This window comes from Salvelinus alpinus, chromosome 26, assembly GCF_045679555.1.
Source record: "Salvelinus alpinus chromosome 26, SLU_Salpinus.1, whole genome shotgun sequence".
Classification (NCBI taxonomy): Eukaryota; Metazoa; Chordata; class Actinopteri; order Salmoniformes; family Salmonidae; genus Salvelinus; species Salvelinus alpinus.
The window spans coordinates 5,732,612-5,752,548 of NC_092111.1; the positions used below are offsets into that span (position 1 = coordinate 5,732,612).

The window sequence follows — 19,937 nt, forward strand, 5'->3', positions numbered from 1 at the left end:
ATTCTAAGACTCACTAGCTTCTAGAACTAGCCTTTTAATATCCGTAGTAACTTTCCACCTCACTGCGGAGCTTCTCTCTTTTCAGGGTTCCTCAATAGGCATGTTGTTGGATTGGGACCCAGTCCACAATTTCATGCTCTAGTACATTTGGGTTGGCATATCTGAGAATTAACCCTGATATTTTAAAAGCAGGGCAACAATGTCAATATAATTGTACCAAAAATTGTCAGTTGGTTGCATAAATAATTATGATTACTAAATGTTACATGTATTGTAAATATGAAAACTGTAACGGCAGCCTTCCTTCTCTTCAAGAGAAGGTGTAGCAGGGATCGGACCATCACGCAGCGTAGCCAGTGCTCAACATGTTTAATTAAACAATAAACAGAGAACACTTACAAATACAAAATAACAAAAAGTGGCAAACCGATACAGTCCTAGCTGGTGCAGAAAACAGACAGGAAACAACCACCCACAAACCCCAACACAAAACAAGCCACCTATATATGATTCCCAATCAGAGACAACACAAAACATCTGCCTCTGATTGAGAACCATATTAGGCCAAACATAGAAACAGACAAACTAGACACACAACATAGAATGCCCACCCAGCTCACGTCCTGACCAACACTAAAACAAGCAAAACACACAAGAACTATGGTCAGAACGTGACAAAAACCAAATGTACACTCCTTTGTTAATATGTATTGGCAATAATCCACTTAATGGTGAGGCATGGAATAATAAAAAATATATATTTTGTCAGGCTGGATGTATGAAATATGAGGTGATTTGAGTCATGCTTCTTCAGTAGTGGAATAAAGACAATTAGCATTTGAATGTTGTCAATAAATACTGGAGTGATGTAAGATTGTTAATAAAATTGATTATAGACCATTTCATTATATTGCGTCCATGTGTATAGGCTGCAAGTAAGTTGAAATTAAGTTGTTTTCAAGTCATTGAAAAAAACGACCGAAAATACATATTTTTAACTTTCAACTAAAACCGAACGTATATTTGACATCGGGCATAGTCTTTTCAACGTCTTTTCAATTACATTTTGCTAGGTGGGATATTTCATTGATATCATGAAACAATTCCTTCATGTATGTATTTTCTGATGTTTGATCAGATGTCTTTTCTCAGAGAATCTCTTGTCACATTTATCACAGCTACAACATTTATCCCGTGTGTGTTCTCTGGTGTATAGTCAGATAGCCAGATGTACTAAAACTCTTCCCACATTGACCACAGCTATAAGGTTTCTCTCTTGTGTGTCTTCTCTGGTGCACTGTCAGATGTCCAGATTGAACAAAACTCTTCCCACATTGACCACAGCTATAAGGTTTCTCTCCTGTGTGTGTTCTCTGGTGCACTGTCAGATCGCTAGATTGACCAAAACTCTTCCCACATTGACCACAGCTATAAGGTTTCTCTCCTGTGTGTGTTCTCTGGTGTACAATTAGATGGCTAGATGTACCAAAACTCTTCCCACATTGATCACACCTAAAAGGTTTCTCTCCTGTGTGTGTTCTCTGGTGTACAATTAGATGGCTAGATGTAGTACAACTTTTCCCACATTGACAACAGCTATAAGGTTTCTCTCCTGTGTGTATTCTCTGGTGCACTATCAGGCTTTCTGGTTGAGTAAAACTCTTTCCACATTGACTACAGCTATAAGGTTTTTCTCCTGTGTGTATTCTCCGGTGCACTATCAAGGAGTTGGAGACAGTAAATTTCTTCCCACATTGATCACAGCTAAAAGGTTTCTCTCCTGTGTGTGTTCTCTGGTGTACAATTAGATGGCTAGATGTAGTACAACTTTTCCCACATTGATAACAGCTGTATAGTTTCTCGCCTGTGTGTGTTCTCTGGTGTGATTTCAGGCTGCTTGACTCAGTAAATCTCTTCCCACATTGATCACAGCCAAAAGGTTTCGCTCCAGTGTGAATTCTTTGATGTATTTTAAGGTCTCCTGAAGAGTTTAATCTCTTCCCACAGTCAGAGCAGCAATGAGATTTCTTCTCTGTGGGTCTCTGCTGGTGTTTCTTGAGGTGTTCTGATCTGGAGAGACTCTTCTCTGCCTCGTCAGCTTCATGATGTTGTTGAGACTCCCCAGAGGATCCACGATAGTCCCGTCTCTCTCCTGTGTGAACAACAAAGTTAAACAGATGGTTAAAGGCCCACAACAACAAAAATCCACTGTTTATTTGAGGTAAAAGGTGATGCCCAGAGCATACCCATGAAGTTGTACAACAATTGACGTCTGTTAAATTATTTGACAATTAAGACAGTCAAGTTAGCAACAAGTCATTTTGTCTTGTTTTCACATTAGTGGTAACTAGAAATAAGTTAGTAAAGTTGTTGAAATCCTAAGCAGTGTGCCAGACGACTTTTGGTTTCCAATATTGGCCCCTTTCTGTGTTTGCTAAAATTGCGGCACGAGGGCGATGCGCACACAATTTGATTGCAGAAACGCCTCCCCGCTAATGAGGAAACCGCTAGTTATGGATGTAGTATATCTGCCTGGAGTAAAAATGGTAAGCGAAGATTTTAGTTTTCACAATGTATTCTGAAAATTACAGCTCACTATCAGCGCAAGATCAGGAGTGCTACTCAAGGAAACTCACATTAAGTTCTGTGTCTATTCACCAATTCACCACCGTGGGAGAAAACTCAGGGGAGTTCTCATAGGCTGACAGCAAAAATAGTCTCCATTTACAGGTTGAATATGAGTACATTTCACGTATCTTTTGGATTACAATTGTAAGGCTCGTTTGAATGTCCTGCTGAATATAATGTTTGTGTTATTGTTGCAAATCAACTGTGTTGTACTTAAAAAAAAAACACTTAAAATGCTATTTGGCTATTTTTACTATCAGCCTGACAATGAGTGTTTGTCCACTAAGTGTTTGCCAAATTGGACCCATAACTTCACCTAACAACAACATAGACCTACTGTAGGACCCAGAACTTCAACTAACAATAACATAGACCTAGGACTATAAATCATTTAATATTTCAGGTGAAACATGGAATCTAAAATGTCTTTGTCATGACATTTCATAACCTGATCACCAGATAATTTTGTCAATAATCCCACTAGGCTACTCTGTAATGTGTTGTCATTCTAAATGTCCTGAATAAAGGAAAATAGCTCTGTGTGTTGTACAATAGCCTATCCATCAAGGAACAGTTCTCTACACATTATGAGCTAAGTATCTCTGTGTGCAAACAGACTAACGAGATCCTACTGTGAATCAACCAGACAATAACACATTATAAACATAAATTTGTTAGTGATGTTGGATCCAACATGGAGCACGGCATAACTGTCTTTACCAGAGTAATGAATGAAGAAGCACTTTGGTTGTTGTTGCATGTCGTGATGTTTGTCATTTGACTGTCACTCAGAAAATGATTTCCTGGATCAGCTGATGATAGTTGAACATGTGACTGTAACTAAACAGCTACAGAATTAAGTATGATGTGTAATTATTGAAGAACCGCGTTAATGACAGTATCCATTTGCGTGTTGTCCATCAAGTTAAGGTGGCTCTCGGTTAAAACCATTGGACTTAGCAAACTCTGAAATGATTTAGGATTTCTGTGCCCATGAAAACTGTTTTCCCAGTGTAACATAAGGAAACACTAAATGTGACGTAGTTAGAGTGCATTTCAGAGATCTGAATTTTAAAAAACTGTCCAACAGCAAGATCCAGTATTTAAGTTGAAGTTCATCATATGACAAGCTTAACATTATGACTATAACTACTGTTCCCTGAAGGAGGGAAACTAGGTACAACATACTATTAAATCCACACCTCGCTGGAAGCCCAGTCTTCCACAGGTGATGAGCGTGAGGCTCGGATTTATTCCTTCAATTTAATATCGCTCTTCACCGACCCAGGAAAGGGCGGGGCCAGTCAGGTGTTGTACCTCGTTTCCCTCCTTCAGGGAACAGTAATTATAGTCAAAGTTACACTCCCTTTCAGTCTGTCCCTTTCAGCGAATAGCAGCAGTGCACAAAAGGGAGGGGGGTGGGGGGGTCAATGTAAATTGTCTAGTGGCGATTTTAGGAATTATTCAGCAGTCGTATGGCTTGGGGGTAGAAGCTGTTGAGGAGGCTTTTGGTCCTATACTTGGCGCTCCGGTACCGCTTGCCGTGCGGTAGCAGAGAAAACAGTTTAAAACTTGGGTGACTGGAGTCTCTAACAATTTTGTGGGCTTTCCTCTGACACGCCTATTATAGGTCCTGGATGGCAGGAAGCTTGGCCACAGTGATGTACTGAGCCGTTCGCATTACCCTCTGTAGCGCCTTACGGTCAGATGCCGAGCAGTTGCCATACCAGGCGGTGATGCAACCGGTCAGGATGCTCTCGATGGTGCAGCTGTATTTCCTTTTGAGTGTCTGGGGACGGACCCATGCCAAATCTTTTCAGTCTCCTGAGGGGGAAAAGGTTTTGTTGTGCCCTCTTCACAACTGTCTTGGTATATACCCACGTGGGTGATTAAAATATCAACTGAGGTCCACACTCCAGTCCAGTTGATGGTGGTAATGCACCTTAAAGTTGGTTGCCAACCGCCATATAAAGTCCAAAGAAAAAGAATCCTGAAGGAAGGAGAAATGACGAGAAACTAATTCTGTTTACCGTTTGGGGCGTCGCGACTGGTTACCTATTTTGATGTGATATGAAAGTATTATGCGAAATGATTTTGATGTGAAAGTATTAGAAATAATTTATGTGATATGAAAGAATTATGTGAAATGATTTTGTTGTGATATGAAAGTATTATGTGAAATTATTTTGATGTGATATTTAAGTACTGTGTGAAATTATTTTGATGTGATATGAAAGTATTGTGTGAAATTATGTTGATGTGATATGAAAGTACAGCGATTTGTTTCTAGAAACGTATCGCAATTGAGAACCGATTCACATTTAGATGGAATATTTGACTATTTTAGCTGCCAGAGCCAGTCTACCTCTGAAAATAACATACAGTCCTTGGACCTTGAGGAGTAACGGAGGCAGCAATCAGCAGTAGAAACAATAACAAAGCGTATTCCCTGCCCATTTCGGTAAAAAGCTGAGGGATGGGGCTGGAGAAATGTAACCATCCATGATATCAACATTATAGTTTTAACCATGTTTTGAGGATATTCGGTGTTTGTTTATATTTACTGACAAACATTGGAGTAAAAAAAAAGCTAATATTTTGGGTTCTGATGGGGTACGACAGTTGAACTAAGCTTATGAGGCAATTTATAAGAGATTTCTTCAAGAAACAGATGGGTACATATCATTAATGTATAAGTCCTAAAATGGATGTAACAACTGCTGATTGCCCCTTTAAGACTACATATTGGGTTAATCAAATAGGAGATATTGAGGACGACTACAGTATTTCAGGCATTGTCATTGGATGCATTTGATCAATTGCTAACGTTTTGTTGATGGTCCACTCTTGATGATCTACACGTTACAGTGTAGCTTCAGCCATTCCTACAGAACAACATTAAAGTGTAGAACCCCTTCATTGCATATTGGTTCAACGACTGCAGAGACGGTACTTACTGGTGTTAAACAGATCTCCAACCTCCTCTTCTTCCTCCAACGTGACAGTCATTTCCTCCTCCCCCTCTTTCACTCCAAAAACTGCATCCTCCTCTTTCTCCTCTTCTTTTACTGTAACATCCTCCTCTTTCACTCTGAACGCATCTTCCTCTTCTTTCACTGAAACATTTTCTCTTCTTCTTTCACGGTAACAGCCTCACCCTCTACTTGTTTTTGTATTGTAACAGCCTCCTCCTCTTTCACGGGAGCTTCTTTCTCCGTCCAGCAGACACCCTCTTCTTTAGCAGGAGGAGAGTAGCTTAGTGAACTCATGGTCGGGGATAATAGCTTGTTAGCATTAGTTACTAGACTAGTGCTAACTTAACCAGCCAGCTAGTTGACTAACAACGTAAATATTAAATTAAATGGGGTAGCTAGTTGTTTCCACATAAGTATGTTTAAATCATAGTGGGAAATAAACCACGAAATTGTCTCAAGAACTTGAATGTTCCGACTTTGTTGGCTAGCGAGCTACCGAGGTGGCTGTAGTTGTTGAAGAAGCGTTCCGTCCACTAGATTATTCGTCACACTAGAAACATCGCCTGAAAGACACATATCACCATCTGCTGTCTGGAGTGAGTAAACGCAGTTGAGGAAATATTGAAATATAATATTATAAAGCAGTTTAGGGAAACGTTTTTTTCCTCTCCATTAAATAAAAATATATCAACACGTACAAAGAGCAACAAGTGTTGTTTGATTAGTTCAGATTTTTTATGAGAATTTAAAACAAACTACATCTACTCCACATCTGTTTTTCTAATTCAGTCAAATAACTAGATATCAAAATAAGCACCTAGTTATTGATACCCTTGATAAAGATGAGCAAAAATGTATGTAGAAAATAAATAAATAAACTTTACCCACTACCAGGATATTTTAGCCCAGAAACCTGGTTACCTCTCTGCTTGGAGGCTGAAACTTGGGCCATAAGTGGATCTTCCAGCAAGACACATTAACATCCACGAAGAAATGGTTAATTGGGTACAAAATCAACATTTTCAATGGCCATCTCAGTCTTCAGACTTGAACTGCATTGAAAACCTGTGGTTTGAATTGAACAGGGCAGTCCACAAGCGCAGACAAAATAAATCAAGGACCTGGAGAGATTCTGTATGGAGGAATGGTCTAAGATCCCACCCAATGTGTTCTCTAATCTCATAAAAACTTTCAGGGTCATTATCCTCCCAATGGGAGGGTGCTGGAGATTTGAAAACATGGGTGGCAATAATTCAGTATTAGAATAAAATAATATAATTTCCCTTTTTTTGTTGGTGTAACAATACATCATGTAGATGTATATAATGAAAAGACTAGGTCTATACTGCTCCTACATGGTGTAACAATACATCATCATGTAGATGTATATAATGAACAGACTAGGTCTATACAGCTCCTACATGGTGTAACAATACATCATGTAGATGTATATAATGAAAAGACTAGGTCTATACTGCTCCTATATGGTGTAACAATACATCATGTAGATGTATATAATGAAAAGACTAGGTCTATACTGCTCCTACATGGTGTAACAATACATCATCATGTAGATGTATATAATGAACAGACTAGGTCTATACTGCTCCTACATGGTGTAACAATACATCATGTAGATGTATATAATGAAAAGACTAGGTCTATACTGCTCCTACATGGTGTAACAATACATCATGTAGATGTATATAATGAACAGACTAGGTCTATACTGCTCCTACGTGGTGTAACAATACATGGACTGTGGCGTTTGTAAATCCTGTAAATCCTGTGGCGTTTGCCAGCGGACAGGTAAACCGAACCAAGCTGTACCGGTTGCATCTTTGCAGCCTATTCCTGCTTTTGACAAACCTTTCGGCAGGGTTCTGGTGGACTGTGTTGGTCCTTTGCCCAAAGCCAATAGTGGTATTTCAGTTAACTAGTGATATACTATTTATAATGCAGACATGATACAGTAGTTCATATGTATTACTGGTTGAGAGTACTCTTCTGTTTGAGAGACATTTTTGTCTTTCTTGCCGGGGGTCGTCACAATAGATGTTTTTTTTAAACACTTTCCTACATTTCCGCCAAGTAGTCCTATGCTCAGGTGGGCGCTCCCTCAACATTAATCAGGACAGAGAAACCAGGCATGCTCATTGCTCACATGGAGCACTCCAAACAAAATGAGAGCGGTAAAGCCCAATATACTACCCACCACTGCGACCTGTATGCTCTCGTTGGCTGGCCCTCACTACATATTCGTCATCAAACCCACTGGCTCCAGGTCATCCATAAGTCTTTGCTAGGTAAAGCCCTGCCTTATCTCAGCTCACTGGTCACCATAGCAACACCCACCCATAGCACGCGCTCCAGCAGGTATATTTCACTGGTCATCCCCAAAGCCAACACTTACTTTGGCCGCCTTTCCTTCCAGTTCTCTGCTGCCAATGACTGGAACGAATTGCAAAAATCACTGAAGCTGGAGTCTTATATCTCCCTCTCTAACTTTAAGCATCAGCTGTCAGAGCAGCTTACCGATCACTGTACCTGTACACAGCCAATCTGTAAATAGCCCACCCAACTACCTCATCCCCATATTGTTATTTATCCTCTTGCGCTTTTGCACCCCAGTATCTCTACTTGCACATCCTCATCTCTCACTCCAGTGTTAATGCTAAATTGTAATTATTTCGCCTCTATGGCCTACTCTTCTGCATTTTCTCATACTGTACATAGATTTTTCTATTTTCTATTGTGTTATTGACTGTAGGTTTGTTTATGTGTAACTCTGTGTTGTTGTTTTTGTCACACTGCTATGCTTTATCTTGGCCAGGTCGCAGTTGTAAATGACAACTTGTTCTCAACTGGCCTACCTGGTTAAAGAAAGGTGAAATAAAAAATAAAAAAAGACTAATTAATACATGCATTAACAGAAATAAATGTAACCAATTGACAGAAAGTAACGGTACATTTACTACTGCTGACATTTGTAAAGGGGAATTGATATAATAAACTTAATCAAACAATGAAGGAGCAAGAATTGGTGGAAGCCAGCGGAGGACATTCTGAAGAGAGACTCACCTATATCTTCACCACACAACCCTCCCCTTTTTCTTGTCTCAACATTTTAAATTATACTCAAGAGACATTATCTTCACACCTATTTGAGCTGCTTTTCAATGACAGCCGCAAATCAATAATAATAATAATAATAACTCTGGGGCGGCAGCGTAGCCTAGTGGTTGCAAGATCAAATCCCCGAGCTGACAAGGTACAAATCTGTTGTTCTGCCCCTGAACAAGGCAGTTAATATCAGCAAGGCCTATTGCCACACGTACTGCCCAAATAGGCATAAGCCTACAAGCTTGTGATTTGAAACCATACACAGCTATTTTTTTAAAGAAGCTAATGAACCTATCAGGTGGACTGTATAGAACGGTGTGTTCATCTCTGTCAGATATGGACCTCTACCAGGTGGACTGTATAGAACGGTGTGTTCATCTCTGTCAGATATGAACCTCTACCAGGTGGACTGTATAGAACGGTGTGTTCATCTCTGTCAGATATGAACCTCTACCAGGTGGACTGTATAGAACGGTGTTTTCTAATAAAACACTATAGGAGTTGTCTCCAGATCGCTATGTATATTCATGCTAGTAGCTGAGCATTTCTCTCCATTGAATACAGGCGGTTGACTTCAACAACTCTCAGAATAATAAAAACAATAAATTCCAATAATAAGAAGTATCCACCAATCCAAAGAAAGGATAGGCGGGAGCTAGAGGGCCCACAGTGCCACTTTGTGGACAATGACTCCCCCAGACATCTTGTCAGTATATCCATAATCTTTGGTGTAACCAACCCAACTCTCGCATGGCACTGTTGGGGGGCACGATGTGTAGTAAAACATCACTACACGAATATCACTACATGCCGTGCCCCCCAGTCTGCGGTCAGCAGATAGACCCTTCTCAAATATATATGTTAAGTCACTTTTTGGAAACGGAACGGAGAAAACAAGGGGCAGCTTGTTCTCTACGTCGTCTGATTCTAGACTTATCAGTCATCATCCTATGGCCCTCCGTTGAAGAGGTATTGACAAGCCAACCCCCGAATATCCGAAGTTAAAAACATATTTAAGGCGGTACCTACTGGTGTTAATCTGATGTCCTATCTCCACCTCTTCATCTTCCAATGTGACAGAAATCTCCCCTTCCTTCTTCACTCCAAAACCGGCATCCTCTTCTTTTACTGTAACATCCTCCTCCTCTTTCACTCTGAACGCATCTTCCTCTTCTTTCACTGAAACGTCTTTCTCTTCTTCTTTCACTGTAACAGTCTCACCCTCTACTTCTTTTTTCACAGTAACGTCCTCTTCTTCCTTCTCCTTTTTCAGGACAATGTTCAGCCCCAGAGCTTCTTTCTCCGTCCAGCCGACCGCCTTCTCTTCTTTAACAGGAGGGGAGTAGTTTAGGGAGCTCATGTTGGGGGATGTTAGCTAGCTAGCTATCATTAGCGACTAGACTAGTGCTAATTTAACCAGCAAACTAACTAATAAAAACAACGTAAATATTAAATAGGTTAAGAAGTAGATACGACAGAAGTGTGTTTAAAACACAATCGCTAATATACACCGAAAGCGTATAAATAGCTTGAATCTTTCGGCTATGTTGGCTAGCAAGCTACCGAGGTGGTTGACTAGCTGTTTATGAAGAACCGTCCACTAGATTATACGTCACGTTAGCAGCATCGCCTGAAAGACTCACATCGCCGACTGGAGTGGGAAACGCAGTTGAGGAAATATCAGCCTGGATTTGAACTGGACTGTAGTGATGAATCTTGCACTGAGATGCAGTGCCTTAAACCGGTGCGCCACTAGGGAGCCCGGAAAGTAAAGGTAACTGAACTAAATGTGAATCGATTCTCAATTGCGACACATTTCTAGAAACAAAAATCGCTGTACTTTCATATCACATCAAAATAATTTCACAATTTCACATAATACCCTGTTGGAGATTGGTGGTTGTTAGCGCAGTCGAGGAAACAAGCGGGGTTGGACACGGCCATGTTATTATCCCAGACACAGTCTCTGTGGTTCATATGAACCCCATTCCTGGGAATTGAATTTTATTACAAATCGCCCCTGTCTGTTACCACAGAAGGGTTCCGTCTGTCCCATTCCCAGCTAGGTTACGAGGCGCTTTGTCACCAGTACCTATGACTGGTTGATAGGGGAAACCTCCATGCCTATTATAGAAAGAATAATTAGGGGGAAACTATTTAGAAAACTGAAATAAAATAACAAACCTGTTTGAAAACTATTCCAAAACTATCTTTGACTCCAAAACTAAAATAGCCTAAAATAATAACCAGCATGAATTATGTTCAGTTTGAATAATTTATATCTTAACTTTGGGCAAAAATAGAATTGGGTTTTAATATTTTTTTTTGTGGTTTTAAAGCTTCTGAATTTGGTGGCTGGTAAATGCTGCCATGGGATGGCAATGTTTCAAATAGACCTAGCTTGTGTATCACTATCACTTGCTATGACCAGAAATACTTTAAGAATTGAGGATATTGGAAACTCCTTTCAATTCGTATTAACAGCTTAAAGAAAAGAACATTGGCATGAATTTCCCTCTGTGAACAAGAAGCACAACATTACAAATATTTTCAGAGATGTGAGATAATTAACTTGTTCTCTGTAATATCGTATAGCTTTGCAATCGTGACATTATGTACTTTCAAGGTAAATAGGCATGTTTCTCGACTCATACCCTGACGTTAAAACGGGATTTCGTGAGAATTAGCTAAGGAACTGCGTGTCACAGCATGACAATGTGAATGTGATTGGTCGACAGTCTCTTGGACGGGCGTTATATACACTTTGACATTTTCTGGAATAGTTTTTATTTGAAAACGTTTCTGTTTACTTGCCTGCCTATTGAATTTGGAATGCACTGTACTGTTCATCTCTGAAACTCACTGAGATAATTCCTTTGATACAGCAGTAGCAATACAGGGATATAACATCTACAGAAAATACATGAATGCTTATGGGGAGCTGTTGCTGTATACAGTGCATTCTGAAAGTGTTCAGACCCCTTGACTTTTTTAAATTCTAAAATTGATTAAATTATTTTTTTCTACCTTTCATTTAGCTAATTTATTTGGCACACCTGCATTTGGGGAGTTTCTCCCATCCATCTCTGCAGATCCTCTCTAGCTCTGTCAGGTTGGATGGGGAACATCACTGCACAGCTATTTTCAGGTCTCTCCAGAGATGTTAGATCGGGCTCAAGTCCGTGCTCTGGCTATGTCACTCAAGGACATTCAGAGACTTCTACCGAAGCCACTCCTGCGTTGCCCCAAAATCATGTTCTAGTGTCCCCACCTAAAATAAATCTTAGTCAACCTTAGTCTGTTCTTTCTACCAAAGGATTGGTTGAAATGTTATAACGTGTATTTTTCCATATATAGACACACCCCATGTGTTTTAATAAAATCAACTATATGTACTGAACTGGTCTGATGCTTTAAGCATGCTGTTTGATTAAATAATTAAGACACACAAATGACTCGAGGGAGCCAGAGATCAAGATAACCTAACCTAACCAGAAGGAGAACAATTCTGCCGTTATGCTCCTGAAGTTTCCGGTAATGGGCTACACCAGCGGTCGGTAACCTTTTCCATTTGGAGTGCCAAGTTATCTTACCATTTCTACCAACCTGCGTGCCACTTACGATTGATAAATGAGTTTCATCTCATTTATAATAGTATCTCAAAATCATTGTCTGTGATTAATCTACATTCTATCTAAATCTAAATGAAAATTATACAAATCTAAAAGTAACTTTTATTGCCATTGCCAACTATGTAAAAATAGCCGACATAAAGCCAACAAATGAAAACATTGCAGCCTGCAGGTAGAAAATATACTGATAAAAATAAATATCCTATAAATCACATTGGCTGCACATGACCTGTCTACAACGAACTTGAAACATTGTATCAACTATCAACTGGGTTGGCCCGAAACTCGTGATAGCAAGCTTGCAACATTGTATAAAATATTCTGGGCCCTCAGAGTTTCCCGGCCAGTGAGTTTGGGACAGACACAGCTGTCGGCTATTTGTGAAAAGGATAAGAAGTAATCAGGTATTGTATGACATTTCCACTGGATCAGAGCATTGCATTTTTCCCTTTTATGCCGAGTGGTTATCGAAAGGGCGAGAGCTGGAAATATTTTACGAAAATACTTTGAGGAACTATTGTCATTCGCAATTGATTTTGATTAGACTTTGTTTACTTGCTGTTTGAGGTGAAAAAAAATTACTTTGAGAAGCTCCAACTCATTAGTGGTGGTGCGTTAAGACAATCAGAAATACTATCAGACATCCCCAAATGTAACTTTGACTATAATTACTCTTCCCTGAAGGAGGGAAATGAGGTACAACACCTGTTTGACCCCGCCCTTTCCTGGGTCGGTGAAGAGCGGTATTACATTTAAGGAATAAATCCGAACCTCACGCTCATCACCTGTGGAAGGCGGGGCTTCCAGCAAGGCGTGGATTTAATAGTATGTTGTACCTAGTTTCCCTCCTTCAGGGAACAGTAGTTATAGTCATAACGTTAACCTCTACTTCATCACCATCCCGGATCCGGGAGCATCCTCATCAGTAAAAAAGCTGACTAGCATAGCCTAGCATAGCGCCACAAGTAAATACTAGCATATAAATATCATGAAATCACAAGTCCAAGACACCAAATGAAAGATACACATCTTATGAATCCAGCCATCATTTCCGATTTTTAAAATGTTTTACAGCGAAAACACAATATGTATTTCTATTAGCTAACCACAATAGCAAAAGACTCAACCGCATATTTTCACAATTTTTTTACCGCATAGGTAGCTATCACAAAACCGACCAAATAGAGATATAATTAGTCACTAACCAAGAAACAACTTCATCAGATGACAGTCTTATAACATGTTATACAATAAATCTATGTTTTGTTCGAAAATGTGCATATTTGAGGTATAAATCATAGTTTTACATTGCAGCTACCATAAAAAAATATCACCAAAGCAGCCGGAATAATTACAGAGAGCAACGTGAAATACCTAAATACTCAACATAAAACATTTATGAAAAATACATGGTGTACAGCAAATGAAAGATAAACATCTTGTGAATCCAGCCAATATTTCCGATTTTTTAAGTGTTTTACAGCGAAAACACAATATAGCATTATATCAGCTTACCACAATAGCCAAACACACAAACGCATTTATCAGCAGCAAAAGGTAGCGATCGCAAAAACCAGCAAAAGATATTAAATTATTCACTAACCTTGACAAACTTCATCAGATGACAGTCCTATAACATCATGTTACACAATACATATATGTTTTGTTCGAAAATGTGCATATTTAGCGGTACAAATCGTGGTTTTACAATGTGAATACGTAGCCAAAATGCACAAAATTCTCCGGAGATATTTTGGACACTCACCTAATCTAATCAAATAACTCATCATGAACTTTACTAAAAAATACATGTTGTACAGCAAATGAAAGATACACTAGTTCTTAATGCAACCGCTGTGTTAGATTTTTTAAAATAACTTTAGTACGACATACAGCTTACGTTATAGCGAGACAGCGCCCGCAATAAGGGCGGAAAATAGGACTAAACATTTCCCACAGAAATACGAAATAACATCATAAATGGTTCCTACTTTTGCTGAGCTTCCATCAGAATCTTGTACAAGGAGTCCTTGGTCCAGAATAATCGTTGTTTGGTTTTAGAATGTCCTCTTCTCCTGTCGAATTAGCAACCATAGCTAGCCATGTGGCGCAAACGTGCCCAACTTCACCTGACGCAAAGAAAAGAAAATTCCAAAACTCGCAATAAACGTTCAATAAACTGATACAACTCGGTTGAAAAAAACTACTTCATGATGTTTTTATCACATCTATCAAATAAAATCAGAGCCGGAGATATCTAACGTGTATACCGAAAGCTTTTCAGAAGGCAATCTGGGTTTCCTTCTCGCGCCTTCGAAGACAATGACATTTCCAGACACGTCATTCCAAAAGCTCTTGTTCGGCCTCAGATCAAGCTAGACACCCCATTCCACCTCCCACTGCCCGTTGACATCTAGTGGAAGGCGTATGAAGTGCATGTATATCCATAGATTTCAGGCAAATTAATAGGAAGGCCCTGGAACAGAGCCTCGATTTCAGATTTTTCACTTCCTATCAGGAAGTTTGCTGCAAAATGAGTTCTGTTTTACTCACAGATATAATTCAAACGGTTTTAGAAACTTGAGAGTGTTTTCTATCCAATAGTAATAATAATATGCATATTGTACGAGCTAGAATAGAGTACGAGGCAGTTTAATTTGGGCACGATTTGTTACAAAGTGAAAACAGCCCCCCCTATTGACAAAAGGTTGTTAAGCTTGTCATATGATGAACTTCAACTTAAATACTGGATCTTGCTGTGGGACAGTTTTTGTATTCAGATCTCTGAAATGCACTCTAACGATGTAACATTTAGTGTCTCCTTATGTTACGCTGGGAAAACAGTTTTCATGGGCACTGAAATCCTAAATAATTTCAGAGTTTGCTAAATCCAATGGTTCTAACCGAGAGTCACCTTGACTTTATTGACAACACCCAAATGGATACTGTCATTAATGCGGTTCTTCAATAATTTGACATAATTCTTAATACTGTAGCTGTTTAGTTACAGTCACATGTTCAACTATCATCAGCTGATCCAGGAAATTATTTTTGAATGACAGTCACATGACAAACATCATGAAATGCAACAACAAGCAAAGTGGTTCTTCTTTCATTACTCTGTTAAAGACAGTTGTGCTGTGCTACATGTTGGATCCAACATCACTAACAAATTGATGGTTATAATATGTTATTGTCTGCTTGATTTATAATAGGGTCTCGTTAGTCTGTTTGCACACAGAGATACTTAGCTCATGTGTAGAGAACTGTTCCTTGATGGATAGGCTATTGTACAACACACAGAGCTATTTTCCTTTATTCAGGACATTTAGAATGACAACACATTACAGAGTAGCATTGTGGGATTATTCACAAAATTATCTGGTGATCAGGTTATAAAATGCCATGACAAAGACATTTTAGTTTCCATGTTTCACCTGAAATATGAAATGATATATAATCCTAGGTCTATGTTATTGTTAGTTGAAGTTATGCGTCCTACATTAGGTCTTTGTTATTGTTAGGGGAAGTTATGGATCCTACAGTAGGTCTATGTTATTGTTAGGTGAAATTATGGGTCCTACAGTAGGTCTATGTTATTGTTAGGTGAAGTTATGGGTCCTACAGTAGGTTAATGTTATTGTTTGGTGAAGTTCTGGGCCAATTTGTTAAACAATTAGTGTACAAACCCTCATTGTCAGGCTGATGGCAAAGCTAGCCAAAGAGCATTTTACTGGTTGAAGTGTTTTTTAAAGTATAAAGTAGTTGATTTGCGACAATAACACAAACATATTAAGCAGGAGATTCAAGCGAGCCTTACAATTATAATCCAAAAGTAATGTGTTAATCTAACTGCATTGTCTGATTTACAATAGGCTTTACAGCGAAAGCATACCATGCTATTGTTTGAGGATGGCGCCTCACATCAACATATTTTTCAACCAGCACAGGCTTCATAAAATCACAAATAGCGATTAATAAATCACTTACTTTTGAAAATCTTCCTCTGTTTGCAATCCCAAGGGTCCCAGCTACAACATGAATGGTCATTTTGTTAGATAAAATCCTTCTTTATATCCCAAAAAGTCTGTTTAGTTGGCGCCATCGATTTCAGTAAAACAACTCAATCAACATGCAGACAAAGGAATCCAAAAATCTACTGCTAAACTTTGTTCAAACAAGTCAAACTACGTTTCTATTCAATCCTCAGGTACCCTAAAATGTAAATAAACTATCATATTTCATAAGGGAAAAAGTATGTTCAATAGAAAAGGAAAATTAGCGGGCGCACGTCCTCTTCGTCGCGAACCGACAGACTGATTTTCCACTGGGACTCTTTGTACCAAAACTCCAAATTCTTCCTCGTTTGGGAAGAAACAAGTCTGAAACAATGATCAAAGACTGTTGACATCTATTGGAAGCCATAGGAATTGCAATCTGGGAGCTAGAATTGCATAGGACCCATAGCTTTCCATTATAAGAGCCTGGGACCTCAACAAAAAAATATATATACTCCGGTTGGTTTTTCTTTCGGTTTTTGCCTAACATATCAATTGTGTTATAGTCTCATACATTATTTTAAAATTTCTACAAACCTCAAAGTGTTTTCTATCCAATTGTACCAATTATATGCATATCCTGGCTTCTGGGCCTGGATAACAGGCAGTTTACTTTGGGCATGTCAGTCAGGCGGAAATTCAGAAAAATAGACCCTAGCCTGAAGACGTTTTTTTTGTGAGTTTCCTTGACTAGCACTCCTGATCTTGCGCTGATAGTGCGCTGTAATGTTCAGAATACATTGTGGAAAACTAAAATCTTCGCTCACCATTTTTGCTCCAGGCAGATATACTACATCCATAACTAGCGGTTTCCTCATTAGCAGGAAGGCGTATCTGCAATTAAATTGTGTGTGCTTTGCCCTCGTGCTGCAATTCTATATTGGAGACCAAAAGTCATCTGGCACACTGCTTAGGATTTCAACAACTTGAATAACTTATTTGTAGCCTACAATCATCGATGTTACTACTAATGTGAAAACAAGACAAAATATGACTATTGTTGCTATCTTGACTGTCTTAATTGTCAAATTTAGCAGACATCAATTGTTGTACAACTTCATGGGTATGCTCTGGGCATCACCTTTTACCTCAAATAAACAGTGGATTTCCGCTGTTGTTGGCCTTTAACCATCTGTCTGACTTAGTCCCGTCTCTCTCCTGTGTGAATGACAATCGTGGATCCTCTGGGGATTGAAAGAGTATTATTTATGAGATTTATCAAAACGTGACTAACAAAAATAGAGCTGTGTTACACTTACAGCATTGGTGACCCACTTGAATCAAAATGCAACACTTCAAAATGTTTAGGTTTTCAATATATCCCAAACTGTTTCTGCATATTGGTTATTGATTTGGACACGTTAAAACTGTTTTGACATTGCGCTATTCCCATTTAGCAAAATGTCATTGAAAAGACGTTGAAAATAAGACGATGTCTGACGTCCAATATATGTTCCAATATATGTTCGGTTGTAGCTGAAAGTGAAAGTTGAAAAGATGTATTTTCGGGTCGTTTTTTCAATGACTTGAAAACAACTTAATTTCAATGTACTTGCAGCCTATACACATGGACGCAGGAAAATAAATTGGTCTATAATCAATTTTATTAACAATCCTACATCACTCCAGCATTTCTTGACAACATTCAAGTGCTAATTGTCTTTATTCCACTACTGAAGAAGCATGTTTCAAATCACCTACTCATATTTCAAACATTCAGCCTGACATGTTTTATTATTCCATGCCTCACCATTAAGTTAATTGGTGGTGAGCTGGTCCAGGTTCTATTTAAGTGTCTGGCCCAGTGCTCCAGTTGTCTTGATAGATGTGGAGAGTCAACACCTTTAGTTGTTCCACCTTTTTGGTTTGCTTCGTCTTTAAGTTTGGTGTGTGTTTTTCTTTTGTTTGCCTCTTCTTGGGCAGATTTAGTGGGTCTCATGGTGGGTGTCTTTTATGTCCCAGTTGTTGTTACTAGTCAATTTTAAGTGGATACCCCCATAGTGTCTTTCAGAACCCCTCCAAAAAAAACATCTGTTTTAATTTTTTTTTTCACCTTTATTTAACCAGTGAGATATACCTGCTGGGGTGGGTGTTGTTATCGTGAGCTGAGATAAGGCGGAGCTTTACCTAGCATCGACTTATAGATGACCTGGAGTGAGGCGACGAATATGTAGCAAGGGCCAGCCAACGAGAGCATACAGGTCGCAGTGGTGGGTAGTATATGGGGCTTTGGTGACAAAACGGATGGCACTGTGATAGACTGCATCCAATTTGTTGAGTAGGGTGTTGGAGGCTATTTTGTAAATGACATCGCCGAAGTCGAGGATCGGTAAGGATGGTCAGTTTTACGAGGGTATGTTTGGCAGCATGAGTGAAGGATGCTTTGTTGCGAAATAGGAAGCCAATTCTAGATTTAACTTTGGATTGGAGATGTTTGATGTGAGTCTGGAAAGAGAGTTTACAGTCTAACCACACACCTAGGTATTTGTAGTTGTCCACATATTCTAAGTCAGAACCGTCCAGAGTAGTGATGCTGCAGGCAGCGATCGGTTGAAGAGCATGCATTTAGTTTTACTTGTATTTAAGAGCAGTTGGAGGCCACGGGAGGAGAGTTGTATGGCATTGAAGCTCGTCTGGAGGGTAGTTAACACAGTGTCCAAAGAAGAGCCAGAAGTATACAGAATGGTGTCATCTGCGTAGAGGTGGATCAGAGACTCACCAGCAGCAAGAGCGACATCATTGATGTATACAGAGAAGAGAGTCGGCCCAAGAATTGAACCCCGTGGCACCCCCATAGAGACTGCCAGAGGCCCGAACTACAGGAAGCCGATTTTACACACGGAACTCTATCGGAGAAGTAGTTGGTGAACCAGGCGAGGCAATCATTTGAGAAACCAAGGCTGTTGAGTCTGTCGATAAGGATGTGGTGATTGACAGAGTTGAAAGCCTTGGCCAGGTCAATGAATACGGCTGCACAGTATTGTTTCTTATCGATGGCGGTTAAGATATCGTTTATGACCTTGAGCGTGGCTGAGGTGAACCCGTGACCATGATAGAGCATGACGCTTGCAACGCCAGGGTAGTGGGTTCGATTCCCATCACCACCCATACATAAACAACAGCAGGTTTTATTGTAAGTCGCTTTGGATAAAAGCGTCTGATGAATGACATATATTATTTTTATATATTCACTTACTTGTTATACAATGTAGAGAGAAAAAGGGTCAATTCAAGAGGGAGCTACGAAATTCATGTCCAAACATCGTTTTCTTTGCCTGATGTCATTAGAAATGACATAGAATTCATCATTAGCTTGTTCTCTACAATATTATAACATTCATATACTTGTACTTGACAGTGTTGATGAAATAATAACGATCATTTGCTGTGACCATTACTAGTTTAGACTGCACCGCACTTGGTTGTATGTGTTCCATATTTGGTGTTGTGAGGTTAAATTCTCAGAGTAAATCGTCGGTAACTTTTCAGCCATATATGGTAGAGACATTGGGTTTAGACTA

General features: G+C 39.3%; 1 protein-coding gene across 1 annotated transcript; it reads right to left on the minus strand.

Annotated features, from left to right (window-relative positions):
* Positions 1–352: 352 nt before the first annotated feature.
* Positions 353–10,473, minus strand: LOC139554270 (zinc finger protein 180-like). The gene is made up of 2 exons (XM_071367030.1): positions 9,756–10,473; positions 353–2,152 (listed from the first exon to the last, which is right to left on the minus strand). The coding sequence occupies exons 1-2, from the start codon at positions 10,084–10,086 to the stop codon at positions 1,188–1,190; spliced, it is 1,296 nt and encodes a 431-aa protein (XP_071223131.1). The 5' UTR covers positions 10,087–10,473; the 3' UTR covers positions 353–1,187.
* Between the last annotated feature and the right edge of the window lie 9,464 nt (positions 10,474–19,937).